Here is a 22,349-nt window from a genome sequence, read left to right on the forward strand (position 1 = left end):
ATCTTTAGAACGTTTAGATAACTGAGTGACCACCAGATGTCACTATAGTCAATGTGCCCTATGCTCTGTATGCTTCAAGAATTTACTTGAGGCTAGACTACTAGACTAAGGCACCATTCTCAGGTGGATGTTGTCAATCTTGGAATCAAACATGCTACATAAAGAAACCGGTCTTCCTAGGTGATCCTATTTGACACCTAGAAATATGCAAAAACATTGCTGATTGAAAGAAACCAAAACAAGTAGATTTTTTTGCAAAATTATTCTCTAATAAACTTTATTTGTACACAAAATGTAAATAGACATTTCCATCTGAAAGGATACAATAAAAATAATCTCTCGAAAGGCCACCAATCCTCTGGATCTCTACTGGTTCCTTCTCACACACTAATGCTGCGTTTGGACAGGCAGCCAAATTGATATTTTTTTTCTTCACTAATTGGTATTTTGACCAATCAAATCAGCTCTGAAAAAGATTGCCGTGAAAACATCTGATTGGTCAAAAAAAAAAAAAAAAAATATATATATAAAAAAATAAATAAAAAAAAACTCAGAATTGAGCTACCCGTCTAAACAGTCATCCACTCACACAAAATGGTTTCCACAGGTGACCACTGTACATTACATTGTGCCCTAAAGGAACCAACTGCAGCGTTGAGTCAATTACTCAAATCCTATTACAGTGCAAGTGTAATCTGTTCATTAGTGGGGAACTGAATCAGAATGGACAGACTAAAGGTTCCATTTCTATGGGAGACCAAGAAGAAAACATCTGGATGTTATGAACAAAAACCATTCAAGCAGAAACACCTGCTTTGTACATGATTAAATGTACAATATTTAATTCAGCCAATTGTGGAAAACAAATGAATGCATTGTCTAAGTAGTAAGGGAAACAGAAGCAGCAAAATATACATTTGCCAGCTATGAGGAAAGCACATGGGTCCCTCCTAGATTCCCTTTACAGGTGTGTGGGTATTCCACTGGGCCAAATCAAACACTTCACAGCGTTCGGCCTACACCCATGAAAGCCGATGTGTGAAGGCTTTTCAAGGGGCCTTTGGCAACTCAACTGGCCATCCGTTCAGGAATGTATCCTGCCAACAGGAGTGTCCATCGCAAGCAAACTGCATAATTTTTATAATTATAGTAGTGGTAGCGCGTTACTACCCGGATTATTAAAAAGCGGCTATTACAGTATGACCTTCAGAAATCATCATGTCTTAGCCATCTCCATTGTGTTTCTGGGTAGACACATTTACCCACAGAGTATGGACAGGCAGAACATCATTGTCCTGAAATGCTGAATATCGTGAGCTTGTCAAAGTTGCTCTAGCATTACACTAATGGTAAAATTGAGCCTTATTAATCTATAGTCAGCCAGTGATATGAAGGGCCCCTAATGTGGCCCCTTTGAAGGCAGCAGGGTCCCGTGGGCTCGGCCGGGGTGGGGGTGTAACGTGAATATGACGATGAATGCTGTCAATCACACACGGAGCACCAAGAAACTTTCAATTCTCCTCAATAAGGTTCAAGTCCAGTTCTGTGCAGTCTCTCTCAAACACACTCTGCTGCCCGGCCTCTTGCGCACCCATATTTATGTTCTCCTCTTCCTCACTTTCACTCAATGGTCCAATGCTGGTTCTTCCCAGGTCTGCAGGGGAGAAGGCTCCTCTGAAGTCCCCTGGAACAGGCTCTAGCCCCATGTAGACAGCCGCTCCACACACCAGGGGCTCCCCACTACGAATCTACACACAGAACAGAAATATTTAGTATCTTCAGCATTTCCTAGAAAAACAACTTGATCCACACAACTCAGCTTCAGCTGAATCTAATAGGCTAACACCCATGAAGGCAGATGTGTGCAGGCATTTCAGGAGGGCTTTCTGCAACTCAACTAGCCATACGCTCTAAATTGTGAACTTGTCAAAGTTGCTCTAGCAATACAATAATGGTAATATTGAGCCTTACTAATTAAGGAACATGCCAAAAGCTTCTAGTATGTTTGTAGTTATTCAAAACACCATGAGTTGTAATGCTTGTCCTCCAAATTATTTTGGTTTTCAAAGCAACATTTTATTGTCCAGCAGCCAAAGGCATAATCCTAGCCATATTAGTAACCTATGCTAGTTAATGCATATTTTGAGCTCCCCTTAATTCCGAATGATTATTTTCAGTACCGTCACATGAAACCTGTTTATGCATGCAATGTGCTTTTGAGAACTGTTTTCCTGCTAATTGCATTTTGAAACATTGACAGAAAGCCTACAACCATGTGCGCATTGTTGATCTTATAATACAATGGAGAAAAGTTACACCAGCCTCGTCGCCTTTTTAAAACGTGCCTTGGTTGGTCGGTTCTGAACCGTAGACTTTGTTTGATTTTGTAAAGTGGTTCCTTGCATCAATTAATGTAAAAATGGTGTTACAGAATTTTAAAGAAAAGTCCTACTTGTCCAAAGGGAATTTTTTAAAATGATTTGTTTTATTGTCAAGCCCTGGTGAGAATGTACACCTTTCAAATGAGACTGGTCTATGCAAAGTATACATAAATGTATCTGTACATGCACTGACCACGAGCCCCCCTCCCCATTCATCCTGCTCCCGAGACCCCAGTCAGAGCCAACTGAGCTCTCCCTTGGTTTTGTTACACTAGAAAAGGCAACCATTTCATGAACCACAACCCACCATCTTAAAACATGACACAAGGAGACACCACCAGCTGGCTGCAGACCCAGCAGCAGCTCTAGTCACACCCCCAGAAGGCCAAACAAACCAACCAGGAATGAGAAGAAAAAAAAAGAGAAAAATAATACACCAGTGAGAAAAAGTGATGACATCACTCCCCAGAGCAGTGGTTAAATATACATGGCTGGGGTGGTGGATGTCCATAATGGCAAGACGTTGGGCATTGACACATTAATCTCGTCCCCCAGGCTCAATTGCTACCGCATATAGAGAAAGTGGTAACACTGCAACAGAGTGGGACTTGGAAGGAGCGTGGCTTCAAATAAAGTCAGGTGAGGGAAGGACCCTGCTACAGCTGTATTAGAGATGGGACTGAAAAATGTAGAAAATCCCCAAATCAAAAGAAAATGTTCCATCACATTGACCATATTTTTGCAAAGGCCAATTGATTCAGAATTCAGGTATATAAAGTTTATATACGAAAACTACTTCTAAGATGTGTACTTTCAGATTTTTACAAACTCACTTTGTTTAAATCACGAAGTCCACTATGTAAGGGGAGGTTCTAAAGGGTCACGCTAGATGGTGGACTGAGACTTTAGCTCATGCAAATGGGTTGTTTGGTCCACGCCTGCCATAGACTTCATTCAAGTCCCTTTCTGTGGCGCTGTTGAAACCAGACGGTTCGACAGAGCCGGCTGGTGGACGAGATCAGGCATATATCAACGATTGGACACACAGGAATGCAAGGGTCAGCCCAAAAATACACACACGGCTGGTCAGGGCAATGAGGTTCCATGGCCAGGCAGCACAGTACCAACAATGCCGCACCCTGAACCCAAATCCAGACTGGTCCGGTCTGGCTGGGACAGGAATGTGAATGCAGTAGTTCTGGCTCATGAGGTGGAGGAGGGGGAGTCAGAGAACCAGTGGCCCCACTTCTCCTAGCTAATGAGCCCAAGTTCCCCACAAACTCTGGTCTGTGGGGAGAGAAGCAGGAGAGCTGAGAGATAGAGGGTTGCTTTAGGCCCCCTGCTACTCTCAAGCAAATGACAAAAGTTCCACCTCAAGGACAACTATGAGCAGTTTCTACCAAAGTTATGCATTTTGTGTTGTTTTGGATCCACTGCATTTCTGAATAGGCCTTACAACGGTTGTACATCTCACCAAGCTCACCGGAGTCATCTTGCTGAAGTCCAGGCCAGGCCTGACGTAGTAGGGCAGGGTGTCCGCATCATGGCGTCTCTTCAGGCCGGGCTTACGCATGTCACAGGGCTGAGAGTGGCAGCGTGGGAGACAGGGGGGTAGGTCGCGCCTCGAGGATGACGGGGAACTGCAGGCTGAGGAGGGAGAGGGGGCCGGGGGCTCCATCGAAGGGTAGCGTGGGACTAGCCCGGGAGCAGGAGAGGGGGAGGGCTGGGGAGGCAGAACGTGCACAGGGGACAGAGAGAAGCAGCGTTGCAGCAAGGGCCGACAGGAACCCAGCGAGGCGGGGGAGGAGGAGCAGGAGGAGGGGGCGGGGAAGAAGCCAGTGCAGCCTCCCCTGGGCAGATCATTATGGTCCCAGGGACAGCCCCAGGGGAGAGGGGAGTCAGGGGACATGGCCAGGCTAAAGAAAGTGGGGCTGGAGGAGGAGTGTAGGGAGGAGGTGAGGGAGGAGCTGGGGCCTCGGAGGGGTATGGAACCAACCAAGGAGCCAACGCCCATGCAGGCCACACCCCCTCCACTGTGGCAGCGGCGCTTGACTGGGGTCCAGATCTTGGAGGCGCCGGGGCGCCAGGGGCTGCGGCAGTGGGACAGGTCCTCAGGGACAGACAGGGAGCGACAGTGGCGTTTGGGAGGAGGCGGCGGCGGAGGAGAGCTCTGCAGGGACAGGTCTGTCACAGAGGTGCTGGGGAGAGGGAAAGGTGTTCCCAGTGGGTCCAGGGAGGATAGGACAGAGGCATCCTGCAGGTGGGTCTTGGAGGATGGGAACATAGACCAACTGCTCTCTGAAAGTGAAATAAACCAAAGATGGGAATCAAGGGAGGCCCTTCCCCCAGTTAATGATTTAACCTGATCTTTGAATGAGGCCCTTTAATTAAAAAAACCTTCCGGAATTAAATGGATCCTTACCTGGAGTCAACCCACACCCGCGCCAACACACAGTGGGGCTGGAACCCACTTCAGGCAATGACTGAAACACAGCAAAGAGGGGATTTAAAATGACTAAGGCAACCATTATGGCAAAGGTAATTCCTTATGGAAGAAGTGCTATACAACAACCTGTGTCACATGGCATGCTCACCACGTTGAGAGAGAAAGCCCTGTGGTAAGGGGGCTCCTCCAGATTCTGTTTGCGGAGTTGCTCTGTGATGAGCGTCACCATGGTGGCTCGCGGAGGAAGGGGGTGTTTGCCAGGCCGTCAGACTCCTGGCGAGGTATGTGGCGTCCCCTCCGCACCTCAACCGGCCAGACAGACCCTTCCAATCTCACTGAGAAACTATCATTATGTTCACCTCAACTGAAGAAAGGACAGCATTTAATAATGAGCAGTAAACACTTGTTCACATGACTCATTTTACCAGGAAAATCATAGCATCATATACAGAATTACTTGGAGCATGAGTCAATTTCCCCAGAAAAACAAGTCAAAGGATTTCCCAATTTATTGTCCATCTTCTAATCTCTCAGCTGTGCTTTGGGTCCTTACAGGAAAGTGTGTTTAAACCTAATATGAATCATTGTGGCATTACTTAAATCCACTTAAAAGATGTCAAATAATGAGGTTGCGAAACTCATCGGCACAGGTCACTGTAAAAACACGCAGCTATGTTTACACAGTTTTGGTGAGATGAGAAAACCCCAAGAAGGAGTTTGCGTGAACGCCTAACGAGTGTGTTCTGCAGACCTCACAGATAACAGAGCTGGGCAATATCACAGGCTAGGAAACTGACTAGCCAACCGTCTAGCTGCCTCAGAGATGGAAGTTATTCAAACAGACAAAAGTTTTTGGGGAATAGCCTACATTATAGTTCACCGTGTCCATTTCAACAATGAGTGATAAGTGTGCCACTGTAGAGTGCTATGAGGAGAATGAAATGGGGAGGGAGAATGTGGAAAAGAGGGGGAGGAAGTGTGGGAAATGGAGAGGGAGTGGGGCCAAAGGCACATTATGCCTGCACTGTGAGAGACACAAAAGGGGGAAGAGAAAGTGGACAACAGGAATAGAAGAAGCTTAAAATGACCAGAACAAAGAACAAACAATATGCAAACAAGGAGCACAGCACCAGAGTTAAACAAGGTGCCAGTTCATGGAGTTCACTGATACATTCCACACCATGCATTTTTTTTTGCACACAAATACCAGAGTCGGTCAGCTTTTAAACAGATGTAACAGTAATTGGAACTAGAGACACACCCTACGGGGACAAACTGACTCAGGTAAGGCCTATACAGTCCAACACCAAATAAGTTCAGATACAACATGCTTGACTAGTCATTCCAACCTTTGAACTGTTCTGTAAATCAAATTCACAATGAAACCAAAACCAAAGGGCATCTATAAAACTAGCACTTGATAAACAGCTTCTGTTTTCCCATGTAGTCATCTCAATGTATACTGAACAAAATTTAAAAAACGCAACATGCAATCATCATTTCTAAGATTTTACTGAGTCCGTTCATATTAGGAAATATGTCAAATTAAATTAATAAATGATGCCCTAATCTGTGGATTTCACAACTGGGAATACAGATTGGCATCTATTGGTCAGAACAACAAAATATTAGGTGCGTGGATCAGAAAACCAGTCAGTATCGCATGTGACCACCATTTGCCTCATGCAGCACATAGATTTGATCAGGCTGTTGATTGTGGTCTGTGGAATGCGGTCCCACTCCTCTTCGATGGCTGTGCGACATTGCTGGATATTGGCAGGAACTGGAACATGCGGTCATACATGTCAATCCAGAGCATACCAAATATGCTCAACAGGTGACATGTCTGGTGAGTATGCAGGCCATGGAAGAAGATGGACATTTTCAGCTTCAGGGAATTATGTACAGATCTTTGCGACATGGGGCTGTGCATTATCATGCTGAAACATGAGGTGAAGGAGCCGGATGAATGGCACACACAGCAATGGGCCTCAAGATCATGTCTCGGTATCTCTGTGTATTCAAATAGCCATCAATAAAGTGTAATTGCGTTCTTCGTCCATAGCTTATGCCTGCCCATACCATAACCCCACCACCACGGGGCACTCTGTTCACATCAGAAAACAGCTCGCCCCCGCACAACGCCATACACAAGGCCGGTTGGACGTACTGCCAAATTCTCTAAAATGACAGAAGCTGCTTATGATAAAGAAATTAACGTTAATCTCTGGCAAGGAAAACTTGGAGTTACATTGTATTATATCACAAGTTGGAATTGTCTTAATAATAATTACATTGTCACGATTTGTCAACTACCGCATATAGGCATTTGTTTAACTTTGTTTCATCCAACTCTTATTGATGTTTATTGTGGCATAGCAGAAATTCATTATGATGCATAATGTATTGTCAAGCATGTATGTCCTGTTTATAATAGTCTCTTATCCTGACTATATACACACACATACTACATAAAGTCTAACAGACAATCTGAGAAAATATATATAAATATTAATCGGGCAAGAACTCTGGAAATTCCTGCAGTCAAAAGCAAATGTTATTGGTCACATACACATATTTAGCAGATGTTATTGTGGGTGTAGCGAAATGCTTGTGTTACTAGCGCCAACAGTGCAGTAGTATCTAACAAGCAAAGTTGCTTAGGAGCTAGAAGCAGAGCTGCCATGTCAGTCAGCGCCATCAGCATGCCAATTGCCCACTCCCTCAACTTGAGACATCCATGGCATTGTGTGGTGTAACAAAACTGCACATTTTAAAGTGGCCTTCTATTTTCCCCAGTACAAGGTAAACTTGTGTATTTATCATGTTGTTTAAATCAGCTTCTTGATATGGCACCTGTCAGGTAGATGATCATCTTGGCAAAAGGAGAAATGCCCAGGGATTTGTGCACAAAATTGGAGAAAAATTATGTCCTTTGTTCATATGAAAAAATGCAGGGCTAATTTATTTCAGCTCATGAAACCAACACTAAATGTTGCAGTTTAGATTTTGATTTCAGTGTAGATGACTACGGGCAAGGTCTCTTCCTGGTTTTGGGCACTATGGGGAGCTACTGTTGCTTTAAGTGCTTAGGGCTATGTGGCAAGAGCATTATATTGTGGGTAGCACTAAATATGGACTAGCCATCTCACAGAACTTTGACTTAGTTTGTGTGTGAACCATCACAAATAAACATTAGATTTCAAACCTACCAAGCAGTTAGAAATGCCAATGACTAAAACGTGCGTGGACATTTAATTGATATATTAAGTTCGGGTTAAATGGCACGTGTGCCACTCACTGACTAACCTTGAGTTTAGTTAACTAATATAACGTTACTGTTTCAAAATACATTATCAGGTTCTGGCAACCCAGCTAGCAGGCAACTATTTTGGGATGTTATCAAAGCAAAGAAAGTCTCAAATAAAAAAAATAAGAGTGCTTGGTAAACCGACTAGCCGGAGACTTCCAGTAACGTTAGCTCAATCCTCAATATTCTGATCTAGCTAGATTGTTAACGTTGGTTACTAATGTAAATATCAGCTGGCTACTAGGCAAGCCAAACCTACAACAAATGTGATGACATTGGATTGTTGCTTGCTATAAATAGTTAGTAGCAATATGGGGAGATAACTAATTTGTTTGGAAGTTGCTTGTAAAACTAGCTAAATTGGTCATCATTAACCCAAATACATCGCTAGCAGCGAATGCTTGCTGCAAAAGGCATCTGACAATGATTAACGTCACAGGTTGCAAGCTGTGGCAAACTAACGTTAGCTAACTAGGCTGTCCGTGTTGGCTTACACATTGTTGTATCACCTTTCATATACAGTCACTGGGATCTCCACAAGCATGTCTAGCTAGCTGTCCAGGTAACAGTAGCTAAGCTAGCAAGCTAACTCTAGCTAGCATGAACAAGCAGCAGCCCGTGGAAGTGACCGTCCTTCACGGTTACTGCTAGATGTGTAACAGTTTGTCAAATGTTTACTTTAGTTAACCCTAAGCCTTTACCTAAGTTTAGCCCAAATCTCCAAACCTGTTACGATTAATTATCCTAACCTGCTACGAATAGTAAATTCTGGTCAATTCTGACATAAGGGTTTATGTCTAGATGGGATACATCTTATCATTCAGCTGTTTGCTAGCTTTTTATCTATGTTATCATGCTTACTTATTTAATTGTCAAAGTACCTGAAGCCATTTTCCTAACAATATAATAATGTTAATTATTGACAGCAAACCCAGAGCTCGATGATGAAGACGAATTTACCTGCCCACCGCGTCTCCTTAGCAACCGAAAGCAGCACCGGATAGAATATGGCATTGCACCGAATATATAGCCATGGGAAGAAACCATTAAAAAGGGGTGGTTGAAACGTCTAAACGCGTGTATTTTTATTACACTAAATATTTTGTATTACAATCCATCTATGAATTAACTCTATATCTTCTCCAAAAAATAAACTTACATCTTCAACTTGAGAAACGTTCTGCTTTTGATGATTGAATATGAAAAACTAACATCCTGCTGAAAGTACCTAGCGTATAACCACATATATATATATTTAGTATAACCCTCCGGGAGGCGAGGGCGATGTTCTGGAAAACAAGACAAAAATGTAAGATTAAAATTAAGATCAAAACATTGAGTACATGCATTTTTCAGAGATAATATGCCAGCAACATGTATTCTACCAATGCTACAGCGTGTGCCCGGGAGATCCCAGCTCTACAAAAAACATGTTTTGAACTCTGGGTAGTGTAGTTTGGAAGATTTTTGTTGTTGTTGTGATGATAAGTGCGCTATGAACCATGATAAGAATAGCATTATTCCAGTTTTTGCATGGGAAATAACTAAAATGCTAGATTCCCCTTATACCAAAAGACAGACACTTCGTTTCTTGAAAATACTCCATAAGCAATGGCTACAAACAGACTGACGCATGCGTAGTTGAAAATACACATGTCCGTAATGCCAATAGCGGAAAACACAACTCGAGTCTGTAGTTCCATTTAACTTAGTAGTATAAAGTAAGCGAAAAGCAGTGGAGAGTGGCTTCGAAAACATTCAGTAAAGAAGAGCCTCTTGCAACGCAAAATAAACTGATTGGGTATGTAACTGCATGACTTGAAGAAGATCAACCCTTGACGCTTGTAAACCAGGGCCACTGTAGTATGAATATATTGAAATGTAAATTGGGTGCATTATGTCTTTCCTAGGTAGTCTTGCAGATTCTTAGATTCAGAGGACAGTATTTGTATGAAGTGAATGGCAATTAGTATTTGGACTGTATCAGCAACGTTCAGCACGGTAAGAGACAAATCTATCGGTGACTTTCCTTTAAGGCATCTTATTGGCATATTTGATAAGTATTCTGTTGTATTCGATGTATTTTGTGACACAGCGGCAAAGGACACGATCCAAAGCCCTTTGAACATAACAGTACAACATAATCAACACAACAGTGCCTCCTAGTGGTAAGTGGATCGTTGTTGCACATATAGTGGAGTAACTGTCATCCCAGCATCGCGCAAGCAGCCACGGTGCAGATGGAGCATCTGAAAGCCAATTCACGCTTCACGCTTCCTGCACGACATTATAGTACAGAATGCCTGCCACTCTGCCCGAAAAGCTGTGTGTCTTCTATTTTGTTAACTCAGGATAAGGCCACAACCTGAAGTCCTCCTGCAACATAACCCCAATGACATCTGCATAAGATAGAGGAACAATAATGTAATATATATTGGTTTATAAGATATAGGAAGAATAATGTAATATATATATATATATATATATATATATATATATATATATATATATATATATACTGCTCAAAAAAATAAAGGGAACACTTAAACAACACAATGTAACTCCAAGTCAATCACACTTCTGTGAAATCAAACTGTCCACTTAGGAAGCAACACTGATTGACAATACATTTTACATGCTGTTGTGCAAATGGAATAGACAACAGGTGGAAATTATAGGCAATTAGCAAGACACCCCCAATAAAGCAGTGGTTCTGCAGGTGGTGACCACAGACCACTTCTCAGTTCCTATGCTTCCTGGCTGATGTTTTGGTCACTTTTGAATGCTGGCGGTGCTTTCACTCTAGTGGTAGCATGAGACGGAGTCTACAACCCACACAAGTGGCTCAGGTAGTGCAGCTCATCCAGGATGACACATCAATGTGAGCTGTGGCAAGAAGGTTTGCTGTGTCTGTCAGCGTAGTGTCCAGAGCATGGAGGCGCTACCAGGAGACAGGCCAGTACATCAGGAGACATGGAGGAGGCCGTAGGAGGGCAACAACCCAGCAGCAGGACCGCTACCTCCACCTTTGTGCAAGGAGGAGCAGGAGGAGCACTGCTAGAGCCCTGCAAAATGACTTCCAGCAGGCCACAAATGTGCATGTGTCTGCTCAAACGGTCAGAAACAGACTCCATGAGGGTGGTATGAGGGCCCGACGTCCACAGGTGGGGGTTGTGCTTACAGCCCAACACCGTGCAGGGCGTTTGGCATTTGCCAGAGAACACCAATATTGGCAAATTCGCCACTGGTGCCCTGTGCTCTTCACAGATGAAAGCAGGTTCACACTGAGCACGTGACAGACGTGACAGAGTCTGGAGACATCCAGAGTTATGCAGACATCCAGGTAATTCCAAAGGGTTCACACACTTTTTCTTGCCTGTGTGTGTATATGTCTCCAACAGTTCAGAGGCCAATGATCTAGCATTACACTTGGAACCCAACATGAAGACATTGTGTTTGACCAGTAAGGTTTCTCAAATATCACACTTTCAACACATACTGTTCTGCTACCTTTTCAAATGCATGTCTCAATAGATTCCCTCTTTTTCCCTATCCTCTATATCATGGGCACCTGAATTCACTTATCGATATGTCCATACAAGTTCTGGAAACTGACAGAACAGAAAGAGTGGCTTTACATGGTGTGCAAGAGGATACGTGCTGCATGCGTCTATTCTTTGGTGAGTGTGCTATAAAAAGCAGATACTGGCATTACACTCCACTTCATTCTTACAGGCCCCTGTAGCAGACACCTGTAGAGGTGTGTAGAGACGACCAACCCAGCCCAGACATATGCAGATACTGTGGAGGACGTGATAGACCAGGTGCACCAACAAGGTCGCAAGCTACAGCAAATACAGTAGTGCGTGGACGAGGAGAACAGAAGTCTACATTTGGACACAGAGCAGTGTGTAATGCTGATAGTGTAGTAACAGTGTAACAATGCTTATTAGTTGTGGTCTAAATCTATGAGTATACTCTCTCAATATGGACATGAACCACAGGTTCCACCGTTTTTCATTAAGCCGTTGCCCAGTCATCTTCTTGCCCAACCTATACTCAACCAAAGTACCAGAGTAGGTACTGCCTCGGAGCATACGATATCAGTGTACTATTATACTGTACCATTCTCTCATCAGCGAAGACTAGGTCCAACAGCCAAATCCTCACGAGTTAGGATCAAGGTCATTGTGCATAATAAAAGCTTTGCTCTGTTGGTATCTCTCTACAGATACGTGTGCTCTGCAAGGGGAGTGTTTGTGGCAGACGAGGTGAAGACAGGTTTTGGGCGTGTGGGGAGTCACTTTTGGGCGTTCCAGCTTCAGGGTGATGACTTCTGCCCTGACATAATGACCAAGGTGATGGGTAACGGGCATCCCCTGGCATGTATGGTAACCATAGTGGAGATAGCTGGGGCCTTCACAGCCAACAAAGTAGAGTACTTTCACACAGTGAGAGACTAGTAGTTGCTGTTACTACCCATTTAAAAAATGTTACCTTAATTTAACTTGGCAAGTCAGTTAAGAACAAATTCTTATTTACAATGATGACCTACCCTGGCCAAACCCTAACGACCCTGGGCCAATTGTGCGCCGCCCTATTGAACTCCCAATCACAGCCGGTTGTGATACACACTGGAATCTAACCAGGGTCTGTAGTGACGCCTCTAGCACTGAGATGCAGTGTCTTAGACCACTGCACCACTCGGGAGCCTTTATATATATTCTTAGAAAATAAGGTGTAGTGCACAAAAGTTAATGTTGTACATTTGTTTACTGCACTGCATCTGTGTACACAACCAATAAACCCTGATATGTGCAACTCAAATTAGGAGTCTCATCCCTAATCATGTGAAAGCAGTTTGGCAGAAACCCAGCGTCAGTGGCCGTGATTGAGGACCTGAGTGGGAACTCCTCACAAGTTGGAGGACACCTATTGGACCTGCTGATGCAGCTACAGACCTAACATCCAATCATTGGAGACATCCGGCAGGAGAACTATGGCTGGAATTGTGTTTAGGTAATGACTGTGTTCCTTGGCCCAGGCACTGCTGACGCATGCCAGATCTTACAACACCTGGATAGGTATTTTACATCAGCCAACCACATTATAGCAATCTGGCGTTAAAAGGCAGTCGAAGACTTCGCACGCAACCATTGGTTGATGCATGCAACGTCTGAGCAGGGGAACGCACCCATGGTCTCTATAGTAACCATTGACTACCTACATAAGACCATGCAGCCAACCTTGCATTCTGAGATACTGGCCGAATAGTGGTTTTGTGGGCATGGAGATGGTCAGAGCTAATGGGCCGATTGTGGGCTTAAGCTTTTTCAAATAAATCTTAACATTACCTTTAAATTTTTAAAAAGTGCAAGCAGAAATATCCTTTCCTGTTCGACTGAAAGAGCATATCTGGGTCAGCACAAAAAGCCCCTGGGAGAACAGTCAAGTTTAAGCCTCCCATGTGCTTCAGTGTGGAGGACGCAGAGCTGGTGGCATACAGGATACACCCCATTCTCATGGGCGATTGGAACACAAACCCTGCAGCCTTGAATGAAGCATAGTACAGGACACTCACATCAGTTTATTACTCACAGGTGATCGGAATGCCCCACAGCTAATCTTAGTCCCCCTAACCTACTGCAGTGTCCTCAGAATTGAAGGAAACTGATACCTTTATCTGCCAACACAATAGATGGGAATAGGGGTTGGACCAGGCCAATGACACTTATGCAACACCAGCAAAGCAGGTACAGCAGAACCTGTTGACAAATGTATCCCCCAGACATCAAAAACTGGACAATGGAGACGGCTAAGGTTTGTACAACCCTGTAGAAATATTTAATTGCATCAGACAGTAAGATTTGGTCACAGTCAGGTAGCGGTGTGGATAGTGTCAAGTACTCTAGTAGATGAACTGTTAAAGTGCATTTCAGACATTTGGATTTCATAAAGGTCCTTGCTATTCAGCATCTGTGGGACATCCCATGGATCCCAGATAACCATTTCATAAAGCAGAGCACCAGACCTGGAGCCATCTTGGAGGAAGACAGACTGCAGACATAAAAGCCCATCTCATGGATCCATACCACAATTAAGGCTACAAAGGTAAATGATTTCACCTCTAGAGCTAACAAGTGGAATTACTGCACGCTTTTGGTTCTGCACGAAGGACAGAAACAGAGCAATGCATTTCTCTACTAAAACACCATGGACTTTTGCTATGAAATGAAAACATTTAAAATACCTTGTGATGCTCACATTTATACTTCTGTGAAAATAGACTCTGCCCCCACCACATGGTAACTACAGAAAAACGAAGTACTAAGAACTCAATGAAGTACTACTGATACAGTAGGAAAGAGATCATGGACATCAACTTGGAATGGACACTGGCCCAGGCAGACTGAAGAGAAGACACTTCCAGCAGATCTTGATAATTGCAACATTGCATGGCAACAGTGACTTTATACACAAGTATCAAAGGACTATTAATGACAAGCATAAGTGGGGTAGGAGTGCACTTACCAGAGGACTACTGTTATCACCTTATCCACCTAGAACCATAGCAAATACTGTAGTTACACTTCAGATCCATAGCGGGGTAAGATCCGCTAGCTCCGAAAGTTAATCGACATGTACGTAGAACGGCTTTCACCCCATTGACCGATTCCCTCTGCCAGCGAAGTATCTGCCACCGCATCCCAAAGAGGCATCCGTACAGAGCGATTTTAACCTTAACCAAGAAGCCATTTAACAGTACAAATCAGTTAACATTAGGTTTATGAATAACAACAAAAGGATCCACGTGTAATATAAACCAAAAGTTTATTTCTACCAATTTGCCCAAGACACTAGAGGAATGAGTTTCCAGTGAGAGAGGGAAGGCCCTCTTACATTAACAGGCTTGCGCTCGGTTGGATTGTATTGTTTGTAACACTAGTAGCCACTTTAAAAATGCAGACAATATGGGAGGGGGGAAAGACTCCTTAAAAGCCAAAAAAAACAAATGCTGGTTGTCATCGTCTACTAGCCAACTGCAAACATTCACTAGACAAGCTTACAATGAAACCTTAGATTAGTTTAATCCCGTCGCCTCACCCCACATCTGAAGCCATGCAACTCGCATCAAACACTCAGCATGAGAAAAAAAAAAAAAACTACAAATCTAGAAACACCAACAAAAGTTTATTTGAAAAGCTTACGAAAGCTCTGCTCCTGTTTGTTGGTAAGTCCAGCAGACATGTAAAATACCACCATACAATACATTATTCAAAAAGGTACCAAAAAGTACAGTAAAAATAACACTTCCATCTCTGGAAATGGACACAAAACAATATCAAATAAAAAGTGGAAGTGGCATTTGCTTCCCCAGTTCCTCACTTGATCTGTACATATGCGGCATGAGGCCAAATTTCTGCCAACTCCAAAGGAAAAGCCAGAGCCCATGTTCGCTGTGGCCGGACCATGGGTTTCTTTTTTCTTATTTACTTTAGACCTTAAGAGAGAAACATGGTGCTTACAGTTACTGAGCATATCCAAATGGCATTTAGTATTACACACATGGACACCATGATGTTTATGAACTAGTATTTTTTTTTACATCACAATCACATTGCTCCAGAGGGGGAGCACATCAAAGGGGACATGACACCTAGCTGCCATACCCAGCACCCCATCAGAAAGGCCCTAATGCTTATGCTGGGGCAACCACCACCTCAACCCTTATTGATCAAGTAGTGTTTGTAGGGATGCATCTTAAAATGGTTGGCACATGGAATGAGTCCATTATTAAGGATTTCCAGACCCTCACCACCCCCCCTCATTAACAAACGTTTGAATGGGATCAGACTAGATGGGAGAAATTTTGGAGTCAAAGGCACAAATGGTTACAGTTAGATTGTCATATCACCATAGATGATGCAAAAATGCATACCTGCACTACATGTGATCAGTATGGCTTGTAGCTACTCTGGTGGCCTCCACGTCTTGGAGTTTTCCCATAGCCTGCATTGCCCTGGTCTGGAGGACAAGAAAGAAAAAGACTGAGTGTCTTCCGTACGACAAGGACCAACAAAGTTTCTCACATTTGTGTTTCGGGTGGTTATCGCTTACTGTAGTCGTAGCCACCCCCATAGCCGTATCCAGCGGAGTAGTCGTAGTTGCCATAGCCTCCGTATCCACCATAGCCTTGCTGTCCACCGTAGCCATAGCCCTGGTTACCATAGCCTTGGTTCCAGTAGTTGTTGTATCCACCACCACCACCTTGGTTCCAGTTCTGGCCCTGACCTGAGAAGAACAAATCAATACAGCGACTAGATGCAGTCATATAACCCAAACCTCTTAGGACTGTGAAGTACAGTTTGCCCAGGTTAAATCAGCACCAGATGTTTGGTGTTAATACTCACCTCCACGACCCCTGCCCCGTCCCCCACCACCACGGCCACCATACTGCTGCTGCTGGTACACCTCTTTGGGCTGGGCTATTTTAATCTCACACTGGAACAGATCGTAACATGAAAACTTAAGTCAGCCACAGAAGGAAAAAAAACTTTGCAACACTCACTACATGGATTTTCAATGTGAGGGTTACATGTTCCCTGAGGAAACCACTAGAAAAATAACATTTACATGAATCAAAGGCTCCATTTGAAAGTGGGTGGGCAACATTGTACGTCCTTAATCACGTGTACAAAAAGGGACAGTGCACACGGCCTTGCAGTGCATTTGACTGAGATCCATTCTCACCTTGCTTCCACTGACGTTATGGAATTTCTTTTCTAGCACTTTTTTGACAGGAGTTTCATCCTTATACGTGATGAACACAAAGCCCCTTCTCTTTTCTGTTTTTGGATCCTGTGGAAGCTCAATCGTCTCAATCTGCATGTGAAGGGAAGATGAAACAATTACTGTTAACACAGCACCAAAACCACCAAGCCAGTACTACCACACAACCAAAATCAACAGAAATGTGGATACTATACCTCTCCAAAAGTTCCAAAGTACTCCTGGATAACTTCCTTTTCTGTATCTGGGTTGAGGCCACCTACAAAGATTTTTTTTACAGGCTCCTTCTTCATGGCCATGGCCTTCTTGGGGTCAATCTGTCGCCCATCTAGTCTGTGTTCCTTCTGCTCGAGAACCTTGAAAAGAGGAAGAATAACTAGGAGAATGAAGGGCAAATAGTTGCATAACTACAGGGATGTTGCAGTGCTGTAAAACTTCACATGGAAACACATTGGCATGAAATATGCAGCCCATAAATACAAGTGACAGAAATGTAATTTCTTACCTTGTCTACACCGGCTGCCTCTTTGAAGAGAATAAAGCCGAAGCCTCTTGACCTGCCTGTCTGCTGGTCCATCTTTATGGTGCAGTCTGTCACCTCACCGAATTTAGAGAAATAATCTTTAAGATCTTTCTTACTTGTGTCCCAGCTAAGTCCGCCAACAAACATTTTCCTAGCAAAGAAGAAATGAACACATTAAATATGGCGATTGATTAACACAAGTGTTCTAAGCGTTACGGAACATTATTTCTGCTGTAGGAAGGCTGGGCCTACTACAGCATGTCCAAAACCATGCACGCCCAACAATTTTAATCAGAAAAAAAACCATTGTGCTATAATTAACAGATGGTGTATATTTTCACTGTACGCGATTGTTTAAACGGGCGAGTGTTATTTTTACGCTGATTTCGCCCATCCCATAGAGACTAAAGGCCCATCCCCCCTTAGCACTGCACATGGCGCCAACAAAGCCAGACGTAACAAAGGAGCGATGCAAGCCATTAAGTGCTCTGTCGAGATCGAAAACAATATTTCGAATACATTTCTACACTCACCCCGCGTCCTCCTCGCCTTTGCTGGCGTTGATCTGTCCGCCTTCCCCCTCCGAGGCACCATTTTGTGAATCTTCTCCCTCCCCTTTGCCTTCTCCCTCTAATGCAGTTTTATCTTCTACGCAGGCTTCGGTCTCTGCCTCGCCTTCATTCGGGGCTTCGGTCTCATCAGCGGGCTCGGCTCCGTTAAAATCCTCCTCGCCTTCATGGCCGTTCTCGGATGTTTCCATAAACTGTTGCTCGGTGTCTGACATGTTGTACTAGGATCCCTTGTCCTGCAAAGTGAAGCAATGTTTTGTTATAAAATGACCTGTTATTATGTAACCCACTCGCTGTACATGCTTCGCCATTATGCTATGCATACAGTCCCTCCATTTTGGCTGGCAAGATTGTCTCCCATACATTTACAGAAAGCCATGTTGCCAGAATGCAAGCGACGTACGGAAATCGACTCGTCGAATGCGGTTGCAACAAAGTGACAATTCTTACACCCTCTGAAAATAAAGAGCAGCAAATACTGTTTATTAAAAAAATAAAAATGTATCGCACAGATAAACCGCAAGCATGAACCATTGTATGACACCGTTACGTAATGCTAAGGCTGCACGACCTAAGGCTTTACTACTTAAATAGTACAACTACATTTACATAAAAAACGAAAACATTTACGATACTTACACAAATAAAATAAATTGAAAATAATCTCTCCAAATCGCCTAGTGACAAGACAACCAGCGAACGCTCTCCAAGATGGATTCTTCCATACGACGCCAAACCGTCGTTGGTTTTATAGTACCGGTTAAAAAAAACGACCTTTCATGTAGGGTGCCTCTGATTTGATCCCCAAAGCTGCCAATCATGGCCACGGCCAATTATATACCTCAGTTCATTTTCACTTTAAGTGTACACGCCCACTACACATTAGAACTTTCAGTACCTTTTCCGCTGGGTACATTATTTTTTAATGTATTTTTATTTAACCTTTAACTATTCTTGAAGGAACAAGCCTTCAAACTATACTGAACAAAAATATAAACGGAACAATTTCTACTTTTTTTCTGAGTTACAGTTCATATACGGAAATAAGGGAATTAAAATAAATTAATTTGGCCCTGATCTATGGGTTTCACATGATTGGGCAGGGGTGCAGCCATGAGTGGGCCTTGGAGGGCAGAGGCCCACCCACTGAAGTGCGAGGCCCAGACAATCAGAATGATCCCCCCCCATAAAACAGCTTTATTACAGACAGAATAATCAGCACCCCCCCCCCCCCCCCTCAGACGATCCCTCATGTGAAGAAGCTGAATGTGGAGGACCTGAGCTGGCGTGGTTAAACATGGTCTGCGGTTGTGAGGCCTGTTGGACATACTGCCAAATTTTCTAAAACGACACTGGAGGCAGCTTATGTTAGAGAAATCAATATTACATTCTCAGAGAACAGTTCTGGTTGACATTGCTGCAGTCAGCATCTCAAGTCCACGCTCTCTCAAAACTTGAGACAGCTGTGGCATTGTGTTGTGTGACAAAACTGCACATTTTAAAGTGCCCTTTTATTGTCCCCAGTACAAGGTGCACCTGTGTAATGATCATGCTGTTTAATCATCTTCTTGATATATCATACCTGTCAGTTGGATGGATTATCTTGGCAAAGGAGAAATGCTCACTAATAGGGATGTAAACAAATTTCATTTTGTGCATATGGAAAATGTCTGGGATTCTTTTTCTTCAGTGCATGAAACATGGGACCAACACTTTACATGTTGCATATATATTTTTCAAATTGTCAGCATTTGGAAAAGGCCACATGTTGCTTCTTAAATTCCATAACTGGAAGAGCCTTTTTCTACATTTGAGTTTGACAATATGATACATAATATAAAGAAAAGTTATTAAGCAATAAGGCCAGAGGGGGTGTGGTATATGGCCAATATACCATGGCTAAGTGCTGTTCTTAAGCACGACACAACACGGAGTGCCTATATACAGACATTAGCCGTGGTATATTGCCCATATACCACAAATTCCAGAGGTGCCTTATTACTGTTATAAACTGATTATCAATGTAATTAGAGCAGTAAAAATAAAGTTTTGTCATACCCGTGATATATACGGTCTATTGTAAACTGGTTGCTTCGAGATCCTGATTGCTGATTGGCTGACAGCTGTGGTATATATCAAACCGTATACCACAGGTATGACAAAATATTTATTTATACTGCTTTAATTACGTTGGTAACCAGATTAAAATAGCAATAAGGCACCTCGGAGGTTTGTGGTATATGGCCAATATACCACGACTAAGGCCTGTATCCAGAACAGCCCTTAGGAGTGGTATATTGGCCATATACCACACCCCCTCAAGCCTTATTGATTAAATATAACACGTCTGTCAGCCAATCAGCATTCAGGGATCGAACCACCCAGTTTATTATAGTAATATAAACCAATCTCTATGTTATGATAGTATTATATGAACAGTTTACAGACTGTGCAATGCAATCAGTGAAAGCAATTACAACAGGTAACTGACAAAATAACAAAAATACTTGAGCTGGAGCTTTCACAGAGGTGTGGTTCCTGAGTTAATTAAGCAATTAACATCACATCATGCTTATGGTCATGTAATAAAATGTTGGGCAAGCCATTATTTTTCCAACCATGGGCATGCTCCCATCCACAGGGAACAAGTGGTCACTGAATGGTTTGATGTGCATAAAAACAATGTAAACCATATGCCATGGCAGTCTCAGGCATCAGATATCAACCCAATTAACTAACTATGGGAGATTCTGGAGCAGTGCCTGAGACAGCTAGTGTTTTTCACCACCATCAATGAAACACCAAATTATGGATTTTTTTGTGAAAGAATGATGTCACATCCCTCCGATAGAGTTCCAGACACTTCTAAAATCTATGCCAAGGTGCATTGAAGCTGTTCTGGCTAGAGGTCGACCGATTAATTAGGGCCGATTTCAAGTTTTCAGAACAATCGGTAATCTGCATTTTTGGATGCCGATTATGGTTGATTACGTTGCATTCCACGAAGAAACTGCGGGGCAGGCTGACCACCTGTTACGCGAGTGCAGCAAGGAGCCAAGGTACGTTGCTAGCTAGCATTAAACTTATCTTATAAAAAACAATCAATCTTCACATAATCACTAGTTAACTATGGTTGATGATATTACTAGGTCAACTAGTTTGTCCTGCTTTGCATATAATCAATGCGGTGCCTGTTAATTTATCATCGAATCACAGTTGACTTTGCCAAACGAGTGATGATTTAACAAAAGCACAATCATTGCACGAATGTACCTAACCATAAACATCAATGCCTTTCTTAAAATCAATACATAGAAGTATATTTTTTTTAAACCTGCATATTTAGTTAAAATAAACTCATGTTAGCAGGCAATATTAACTAGAGACATCGTGTTACTTCTCTTGCGTTCATTGCACGCAGAGTCAGGGTATATGCAACAGTTTGGGCCGCCTGGCTCGTTGCGAACTAATTTGCCAGAATTTTACATAATTATGACATGACATTGAAGGTTGTGCCAATGTTTAGACTTAGGGTATTTCTATTTAGACTTAGGGTTGCCACCCGTTTGATAAAATACTGAACGGTTCCATATTTCACTGAAAGAATAAACGTTTTGTTTTTCGAAATTATAGTTTCTGGATTTGACCATATTAATTACCTAAGGCTCGTATTTCTGTGTGCTTATTATATTATAATTAAGTCTATGTTTGATATTTGATAGAATAGTCTGACTGAGCGGTGGTAGGCAGCAGCAGGCTCGTAAACATTCATTCAAACTTTACTGCGTTTGCCAGCAGCTCTTAGCAATGCTTGAAGCACAGCGCTGTTTGACTTCAAGCCTATCAACTCCTGAGATTAGGATGGCAATACTAAAGTGCCTATTAGAACATCCAATCGTCAAAGGTATATGAAATACAAATGGTATAGAGAGAAATAGTTGACGCGTCATAATTCCTATAATAACTCCAATCTAAAACTTATTAACTGGGAATATTGAACCACCAGTTTTCATATGTTCTGAGCAAGGAATTTAACATGAGTTTTTTCACATGGCACATATTACAATTTTACTTTCTTCTCCAACACTGGGTTTTTGCATTATTTAAACCAAATTGAGCATGTTTCATTATTTATTTGGGACTAAATAGATTTTATTTAAGCATTATATTAAGTTAAAGTAAGTGTTCATTCAGTATTGTTGTAAATGTCATTATTACACACACACATATATATATATATATATATATATATATATATATTAAAATTGGCCAATTAATCGGTATCAGCTTTTTTTGGTCCTCCAATAATCGGTATTGGCGTTGAAAAATC

At 42.7% G+C, this 22,349-nt stretch overlaps 2 protein-coding genes and 1 long non-coding RNA gene across 9 annotated transcripts; 1 reads left to right on the forward strand and 2 right to left on the reverse strand.

Annotated features, from left to right (window-relative positions):
* Window positions 1–247: 247 nt before the first annotated feature.
* Window positions 248–9,529, reverse strand: LOC110504802 (protein FAM53C). Of its 2 annotated transcripts, none has more exons than XM_036969889.2 (5): window positions 9,098–9,529; window positions 4,976–5,191; window positions 4,804–4,864; window positions 3,865–4,679; window positions 248–1,748 (listed from the first exon to the last, which is right to left on the reverse strand). In XM_036969889.2, exons 2-5 carry the CDS (start codon window positions 5,054–5,056, stop codon window positions 1,512–1,514), a joined length of 1,194 nt encoding a protein of 397 aa, XP_036825784.1. In that variant the 5' UTR covers window positions 5,057–5,191; window positions 9,098–9,529; the 3' UTR covers window positions 248–1,511. The 2 variants fall into 2 exon arrangements, with proteins under 2 accessions (XP_036825784.1, XP_021439294.1); XM_021583619.3 differs by having other exon boundaries at window positions 3,856–4,679.
* A 94-nt stretch (window positions 9,530–9,623) lies between these two features.
* Window positions 9,624–12,964, forward strand: LOC110504805 (uncharacterized). 4 transcript variants are annotated; one of them, XR_002470644.3, is made up of 6 exons: window positions 9,624–9,938; window positions 10,048–10,138; window positions 10,233–10,305; window positions 11,539–11,600; window positions 11,740–11,817; window positions 12,369–12,964. It is a non-coding gene; the product is annotated as an uncharacterized LOC110504805 (long non-coding RNA). The 4 variants fall into 4 exon arrangements; XR_016491585.1 differs by lacking the exon at window positions 10,233–10,305 and having other exon boundaries at window positions 9,781–9,938; XR_016491583.1 differs by lacking the exon at window positions 11,740–11,817 and having other exon boundaries at window positions 9,787–9,938; window positions 11,873–12,964.
* A 1,987-nt stretch (window positions 12,965–14,951) lies between these two features.
* LOC110504804 (heterogeneous nuclear ribonucleoprotein A/B) lies at window positions 14,952–18,827 on the reverse strand. 3 transcript variants are annotated; one of them, XM_021583621.3, is made up of 9 exons: window positions 18,659–18,827; window positions 17,984–18,255; window positions 17,433–17,601; window positions 17,125–17,283; window positions 16,889–17,020; window positions 16,549–16,639; window positions 16,256–16,429; window positions 16,077–16,162; window positions 14,952–15,638 (listed from the first exon to the last, which is right to left on the reverse strand). In XM_021583621.3, exons 2-8 carry the CDS (start codon window positions 18,232–18,234, stop codon window positions 16,092–16,094), a joined length of 1,047 nt encoding a protein of 348 aa, XP_021439296.3. In that variant the 5' UTR covers window positions 18,235–18,255; window positions 18,659–18,827; the 3' UTR covers window positions 14,952–15,638; window positions 16,077–16,091. The 3 variants fall into 3 exon arrangements, with proteins under 3 accessions (XP_021439296.3, XP_021439297.3, XP_036825786.2); XM_021583622.3 differs by lacking the exon at window positions 16,077–16,162 and having other exon boundaries at window positions 18,659–18,789; XM_036969891.2 differs by lacking the exon at window positions 16,077–16,162 and having other exon boundaries at window positions 16,228–16,429; window positions 18,659–18,789.
* Window positions 18,828–22,349: the final 3,522 nt, after the last annotated feature.

The sequence above is a fragment of the Oncorhynchus mykiss genome, chromosome 25 (genome assembly GCF_057628025.1).
Source record: "Oncorhynchus mykiss isolate SJ-2025 chromosome 25, ASM5762802v1, whole genome shotgun sequence".
In the NCBI taxonomy this organism is placed as follows: Eukaryota; Metazoa; Chordata; class Actinopteri; order Salmoniformes; family Salmonidae; genus Oncorhynchus; species Oncorhynchus mykiss.